Source organism: Carassius auratus, chromosome 1 (assembly GCF_003368295.1).
Source record: "Carassius auratus strain Wakin chromosome 1, ASM336829v1, whole genome shotgun sequence".
Taxonomy (NCBI): Eukaryota; Metazoa; Chordata; class Actinopteri; order Cypriniformes; family Cyprinidae; genus Carassius; species Carassius auratus.
This window is the reverse complement of record NC_039243.1, coordinates 6187038-6194794: the sequence shown is the minus strand read 5'-3', so window position 1 is coordinate 6194794 and position 7757 is coordinate 6187038. Positions and strand designations below refer to the sequence as shown.

At 35.7% G+C, this 7757-nt stretch overlaps 1 protein-coding gene across 2 annotated transcripts; it reads right to left on the bottom strand.

The window, feature by feature from the left end:
• Positions 1 to 337: 337 nt before the first annotated feature.
• LOC113046157 (probable E3 ubiquitin-protein ligase HERC3) lies at positions 338 to 7625 on the bottom strand. Of its 2 annotated transcripts, XM_026207116.1 has the most exons (24): positions 7116 to 7625; positions 6754 to 6868; positions 6593 to 6669; positions 6268 to 6489; positions 6038 to 6129; positions 5753 to 5883; positions 5491 to 5618; positions 5320 to 5384; positions 5124 to 5233; positions 4866 to 4925; positions 4655 to 4760; positions 4350 to 4566; positions 4104 to 4267; positions 3941 to 4015; positions 3505 to 3600; positions 3334 to 3417; positions 3141 to 3242; positions 2862 to 3002; positions 2426 to 2592; positions 2224 to 2284; positions 1942 to 2012; positions 1633 to 1816; positions 1018 to 1120; positions 339 to 847 (listed from the first exon to the last, which is right to left on the bottom strand). In XM_026207116.1, the coding sequence occupies exons 1-24, from the start codon at positions 7327 to 7329 to the stop codon at positions 636 to 638; spliced, it is 2997 nt and encodes a 998-aa protein (XP_026062901.1). In that variant the 5' UTR covers positions 7330 to 7625; the 3' UTR covers positions 339 to 635. The 2 variants fall into 2 exon arrangements, with proteins under 2 accessions (XP_026062967.1, XP_026062901.1); XM_026207182.1 differs by lacking the exons at positions 6593 to 6669; positions 6754 to 6868; positions 7116 to 7625 and having other exon boundaries at positions 338 to 847; positions 6038 to 6125; positions 6268 to 6447.
• Positions 7626 to 7757: the final 132 nt, after the last annotated feature.

Sequence of the window (7757 nt, the reverse complement as noted above, 5' to 3'; positions counted from 1 at the left end):
AATGCAACAGAAATAGCTAAGCACCATGTTAGATGTATATTGCCAGGAAATTAAATTTATAAAATAATATAACATTCTGTATGTTTAAACTCTAGTACAGAAATACGGTTAAAATATGTTGAACTTTGTTGCTTCAGTCCTCGAGTCCATTGTAGTGGAGATGAAAAAAAAACTAGTTGCCATAAATCTGGTTTTTAAGACAGATTTCATTTATACGTTGGAGAAATATACACACTTTTTCTTATTTATTTTTTTCTTTATTTAATCTTAAAAATTAAGAAAAAAAACGTAGAATGATAACAATAAATAATAAAAATAAATTACATTTTAATATATTAAGAAACATTTTTTTTTTCATAAATAAAACTCATCACAGAAATTACAGCATTTAGAAAATAAACCTCTATCTTCCCTGAAGATAAATATTTATCTGGTAGTGGATATAAATGTAAACTTTGTATTTTTCTTTTTTTCACACATTAAAGCAGAAACTGATTGTTACAGTAGAGTTATAACAACAAACCCAGTGATTCAGCTATCCCCGCTCTCCTTTATAAATTAAGACACAGTCCCCTTTACAGCCCAGGAAGATCAAGGATTACATTTTAGAACTTAATCAGTGTACTCTATCTGCCTCATTCTTCCCAGAACCCCCTCTTGTGGTTGATGGCTTCAATTAGTTTAGTCTTGAGTGTTTTCTTGTTCTGATAAACAGGAAGGTCTAACAGAGCATGGCAGGTGAGGGCCTGTGGTAGATGGTCCTGAGTAAAGCTGAACAGGGGTCTCACTCTCATCTTCACCGCACTCATACCCAGAATGGGCACTTTCTCGAACCCGGTCAGGAACACTAAAGAAAGGGAAATGGGGAAAGATGCATTTGAAAGCAGCCAGTGTAGATGCAGCAACTAAAAAATATTAAGTATGGCCTCTTAAATTAGATCTCTTTTCAACAAACTAGATTTTTAATAATTATTAGACACAATCACAGCACGATTCAGTAATTACTAATGAACTTACATAGAAAGGCCTTCTTCTCATTTGGAGTCAGTTCCTCAAACACCTTCCAGAATGAGATGACGGTTGGATGCTCAGCATGAAACGATCCTTCATAAGAGGTGTTCTATACATTGAAAGATATATATATATATATATGTTCAATATTACTTGTTTTCACAATGTCAAGAGCATTGTAGTTATGACATTTATACATATGTGACCCTGGACCACAAAACCAGTAAGGATGTTTTTGAGATTTATACAATACTATAAGCTGTCCAGTTTGTAAGGATAGGATAAAATTTGGCCGAGATACGACCATTTGAAAATCTGGAGTCTGAGGGTGCAAAAAAATTAAAATATTGAGAAAATCACCTTTAAAGTTATCCAAATGAAGTTCTTAGCAATGCATATTACTAATCAAAATTTTTTGCAAAATTTACGGTAGGAAATTTACAAAATATCTTATTGGAACATTATCTTTACTTAATATCCTAATAATTTTTGGCAGGAAAGAAAAATTGATCATTTTGACCCATACAATGTATGCATTTTTGGCTATTGCTACAAATCTACCCCAGCGACTTAAGACTGGTTTTGTGCTCTGGGTCACATACAGTATCTGTTAGTATGGACCTGTTTGAGTATGTCCCAGTCATATTCCTCATTGCCCACCAGCACTCCTCTCAGCTCCTCCGGTTCAAACATCTCCACCATCCATCCATGACATGCTTTGAAGAAACCGCTCTTAAATTCTTCAAACGCTTCCTCCACTGATTTATTCAGGATATAATCCACGTACTTGTTCACAAATTCAGTTCTGTAACAGAAATGAAAACAAAAGAAGATTACGATTACAATTCTTGTTCTAGTGGCAGGTAATACTGGTATCTCCATATAATTAGATTTCTTTATAAAATAAATACGTAAATAAAAAACCCGGACCTGTTATAATTTGTGACCAATTTTCCTGGCTCAGCTGGATCCAGTTCGACTTCCATTTCATCCCATACGATCTTTTGTATAAAAATAATAAACTGTTATATTTCCAAAGATAATGGGTCTCATTCACTAACTGTGTACATTTGTGTGTGAAATCTTTGTCCAACCATTTTTACTTGCAAATCATGATTCACCAATAACTTTCATATTAAATTATATACAAAATGTACAATAAAATGGAAACCATACATACACAAAAATCACATCAGAATCAAGCAAACTAACCGTGAAGTATGTATCCAATTTCTCAACATCATCGCTGTAGTCCAGAATGTACTGCAAACTCCTGAGAACAAGTTTCAGATTGATTAAAAAATGTTACTCAGTATGTGATAGATGGCAGCACATACTGTACATAGAGCATGGAAATACTTATATTTTAGCAGTCATACAAAAAAAGATAACCTTTATTTGTAAAAACACTCACTTGCTAAGAACCGGACTAAACTCTATCAAGTCATCTAGAGATGGTTTGACATTGAGAAGTTTCTTGAACAAGGCTAAAGGAAAAGGCAGATGCACTACGGATGTGTTGTTGAAGGCCAAGCCACACAGAATCCCAAACAGGAAGTACTTCTCCTTCTCAACGCTGAGCTGGTGTGGAATGATAAGTGGTTAACGGCAAAAGAGAACAAAATTAAAATATAAAAAAATGGGAAAACACAAAAGCAGCATTAAGTATGTAAACTCGCTAAAATGATAGCATTCTAAAAACACTGAGTTCAAGTTAAAAGAAGTTCAATTAAAAAATAATAATAATAATTCCCCATTCCACTGTACATTTTCAATTTTTTTGTATGTAATTAACATTTATCGCTACTATTTCCATCTTTAGCATGACCTACTGAAAGCCTTTGTCTTACCTTTGTGGGAAACCAGCTCATAGTTTGGTTGTCATTGTACATGAACAGCTGAGACTCTGGTGCACAAAGCTCTTTAAACACATTGAGAAAGAAGTCCCTCTTGTTGACATCCGTTTTTCTCATATCCTCTGTGTAAAACACCTATGTAACAACCAAAAGCATTATTTCATACTCCAGCTTGTAACTGTTTGTTCCTGTCTTATTTTGAAACTAAAAACTGCATGCAAAAATATCCTGTATGTTACTGAATGAAAGCTTCACATTGTTCTCTTTCCTTACCGACAGCCAAAATTCTCTGAGGTGTTGCTGCATGACATTTCTCAGCTGACGGAAACTATCCTCTACCAGAGCTGTACGTCTCAGAGTCAGCTCGAAACTACCCTGCAATTCAAATATTTCATTCAGTCATTACAAAGAATATGGACACAGAACTAATTCCCAGGAAACATTTTTAAGGTTAGTGCAAAATTACCTGCCATACTCTATTCTTCATATAGCTACATTTGGCCTCCAGGTTAAAGATGCATGGAAACGATATGAGATTTTTTAAGACTATCTAAAACAAAAGAAATAGGAAACATCAAGTTACGTGATCTGAAATTTGCATAAATGTTAGATATGGCCAAACGTCTCTGTTGCTCACATTGTAGTAGTTTTGCTGGGCCATCAATGCATGGGTTTGTCCAGTCAAGTTAAACCTCTCCCAATATTTACGCACATCTTCATTGGTGGTTTCCAGCTGTTGATTTGGGGGAAACAACATTACAGTATCTAGTATTTTTGGTTTTCTTAAAAAAAATATTGTTTATTATAAGTTGGAATTAATGGTCGGTTAGTATATTAATACTAAAATTATCTGTAGACAGCTTAACTTTTTAAATCTAACCTAAAGACTATAACCCTGTCAAAAGATAATGTATTTTCTGATAAGTTTTTGTGTACAGTATTTTTTAAATAACTTTGTACGATAAATACAGTGATTTCTTTAATATTTACTGTTGCCTATCAAAAAGATATAGATGATAGTAGTCTGATAATTATCAGCCAAAAGCCCATATACACAATTTTTGGGTTCTCACCACATCTAGCAGATCGTTGATCGCAGTGATGATGAAATCACTCTTGGTGACGTTTCTGTTGGCTCTGCAGCAGACCTTCACAACAAAGAAACAAATGCATATAATATATGTTAAATTCAGAAGGTTAAATGTTTACAGTTAATCAAATGTATAGTAAAGGCACCTGATACACCATCTGAAGGATCTGCACAAACTTCAGCAGGCGTGTCATGACGTCCCAGTTCATAGCGTCAGCAGCCATCCTTCCAATTAAATTAGCAGATGCTTTTTTAAATAACTTCACCACGCCTTTGAGCCAATCATCCGGGAGTTTGGACCAGTTTGTCACTGAGAATATTACAAAACACAAATATGCTGAGTCAAATACCACAAGGATAACACAACAAGGCTGAAAGGTCTTCAATTTTACCTAAAACCTTGCGAGCATCAGGATTCAGCTGAAGGATTTTGGAAGCCAGAGCTTCAGTGACTTCAGTTCTTTGCTGTTTCTGGAGACGCTCAGGGAGAGGCTCAAGGAAGAGCTTAAGGAGGAGCTCAGGGAGGAGAAGATAAACTCTCAGAGCTTCCACACCAGTTGGATTTGGATTCAGAGACGGCAGAAGTATTGTTTGAACCACCTTCACTACCTGAGGTACAAAGATTACTAAATGCATCTCATTCTCATTGTTTAAAATATAATTAAAATTTGTATATACATGTTGGATTCACCATTACCTCTGATATTGACCTTTCATTCTTTGTTAGCTTTGCAAAGGATGTTTTAACCAGATCAAAATCCAAACCACAATGATCCTCAGAAGTCTGATAATGTTCGTCACAACTACGAAGACATACAATTACATTAACATCTGTGTTGAAACGCATTTGAGGCACACAAAGGATGAATTACTAGATCAGACTTTCTTACTCTGATTAGGATATTTACCTTGTTTTGAGAAAACTTCCATTCAGAGAGGCAGCAGATGAGAAAACTTGGTTTATTTCTCTGTTAACAACAAATCTACACATTAAATAATAGTCTTTTCATAGTTTATTGATATTAATTACTATGTCTAAAATTCATTATGTCATTGGCACAAATGTCTTGATTCACTGATGTCCAAAAATACATTTCATGAACATTTCGTTTTTAAGCATTTATATCTCAAAGTAAGCACTATACATAAAATAGTCAAACACTCACTTTTTTATCACTCTCCATGGATCACTTCCAGACAGCCATCGATCAATCATTCTGTCATTTAATGTCAAAATCCCTCTGCTAGGATTTGGTTTAGACTCATTCCCAGGGTCCTATAATAAACACAAAAAACATTAGTAAGAGCAATAATTTAACTCTTAAAAAATTTGTGAATGAAAACTGCCATGTGTTACTTTACCTTGACAATCAAGACAAAGGAATGATTCTCCCCAGATTTGAGTTTTCCAATCGTATGATTACAATCTGAATGTAACAATTATTTTGTTGATTTCAGAGTTCTGAACAACATCTTGAGTAAAAAAATATTCATAACAAAATACCCTACTATTAGAAGATCATTTTTAATTACCAGCTGGCAGATCCACAGGGAAAGGCACAGACTTCTTGATCATTTCTTCATTTCCCAACTGCCCTTGCATCCAACATCCAAATGAGTAGATCCGCTTTGACGATGCGACTGATACGAGAGTGTGATGTCTTTATCCAAAAAATAATCAAATGCCTAATTACTGAGCAGAACTTATAAATCAGACATGTTAATCATGTGAGGAAAGGAATCCACTACTTCTCTGAAATGTTGATTGCTAATAAATCTTATGAACGGTCTTTACCTCCCACATGTGACCTGTGACACTTCAGATCCCCACAGTTCAGCAACCACCCGCGGATGATGTTCATCTCTGAATGAGTTGTGCCCAAGCTGACCAGAACCTCCTGATCCAAATGTGAATACTGTTCCTCCCTAATAACACAAACATGACATCAGCATCTATTTCAGATATCATGCCGCCTTACAATACAATGGACAGTCTTTTATGCATTTCATATTTCCTATAGCTTGATATATACCATTTTATATCTAAAAATATAATAATAATAATAAAATGATACTCTACCTTTGATAAAGTGGCAGTATGTTCCCCTCCGCATGAGATAGACACAGTTTTCTTACGGTTGAGACTCTTTACCACCGTTGGGACGTGTCTGTCTGTGAATGAACAAGAATGGTGAATTTAATGCATAATTTTCATGCTTTGATATAGATATGACACAGTATTGCACAATTTAGTACATTTATATGTACTTATTATTTTTTTATAAGTTTTAAATATTAAAATAATAAGACCTGTAGTGTCTCCGAGGCCCAGCTGTCCAGCAGAGTTCTTTCCCCATCCAAACACGACTCCAGAGAGAGACAACCCAAAGCTGTGGTCTCCTCCAGCGCTGATCTGAGCCAGCGGGACCCCACTCAGACTCTTAACATGTTGAGCAGACGGAGAGCCGGGATGATCTTTCTCTAAACCCAGCTGACCGTGAGAGTTATCACCCCATACGAACACATGACCATCTGAAAGAGCAACAGAACTGAATATCTGCACTCAGATGTTCGTCAGTTCATGTCATAAGATCTCAAAAGATTAAAGCTAAAAGTTAGAGATAGTTGTTAATACCCTTAGTTAGTGCCATTGAATGATGGTCTCCACATGCGATCTGAATCACCTGCCTGCTATCCAGGCATCTGAGAGGCCTTAAAAACAAAAAAAATCTGTCAGATAGATATCCTTTTTCATAATTTATTGGAATTTATACTGTAATGCCTTCTTGAACAAACCTGCACACAGTAGATTTGTCCATGATGAGAACTTTTCCTCCATAAGCAAGAAGAACGGCACCATCTCCTCCACAGACGATCAGTCTGATTCTGTCATTCTTTAGCTGCAGGTGCACTGAAGTAAATAAAACATAATCATCAGTTCAACTTCTGTTCAGACTTTAAATAATCAAATAGACACTTATATAATTTTAATTAATTTCAATTTAATTAAAAACCACAAACATTACAGTATACCTTAGGAGCTCATGTAATTTCAAATATAAATATATGAAAATAAAACTAGATTCGATAAATTGATCTGCTAAGTATTATATAATGACGTCTTCAAATGTATCAAAGTGTAATCTAGTGTGTCATACTTAGTTTTCCATCATGATTATCTTCTTCACTGTGCAATCTCAGGACCGAGACCTTCCCATCCCGGACGAATCCAACAAAACTCCGTCCAGCTGACATGTCCTGAACTGCTGTTTTCGGACACATGGACCGTATTCCACAATTAACATGTTTGACCTGGTCCGGCTGCACCAGTCCCAAACCCTCTCTGATCTGCGCTCCCCAATAACACAACATGACCCCAGCTAACGGATGAGACGATCAGAGTCTCTCTGCATCCCCGGACTGACTGACGTTCACACTCTCATTAAATATAGAGACAAAACGAGAGCGAAACTGCTGAATGTTTCGAAAATCACCGAACCTTGTAAATCAAGCAACTTCCAACGAAACGAAAGTCGGTTAATGTTTGTTGTCATGCTTCCGCGTTTATAATGAGTTGGAGACAGTGCTATTATAATGAATGCTTGACAGTGAGAAAACGAAAGCAACATCTAAGTAAAATTCTTCCACACCCTCCACTGTGTTTCATTTATTTAATAAAATGACTTTGTGACGCGCTGAAACTGCGTGATAACGTCATAGCCAGACCCGCGGGGCTAGTTGCCACATATTAAAATTAAGCGAGTTCTATATTACTTTCTGGAGGTTCGACTATTTAAATT

Coding starts and splice junctions, on each gene's coding strand:
- LOC113046157 (XM_026207116.1), bottom strand. CDS start 7,329: ATGTTGTGTTATTGGGGAGCGCAGATCAGAGAGGGTTTGGGACTGGTG. Junction 6,869..7,115: donor TAATCATGATGGAAAACTAA/GTATGACACACT, acceptor TATTTACTTCAG/TGCACCTGCAGCTAAAGAAT. Junction 6,130..6,267: donor GGGCCTCGGAGACACTACAG/GTCTTATTATTT, acceptor GTTCATTCACAG/ACAGACACGTCCCAACGGTG.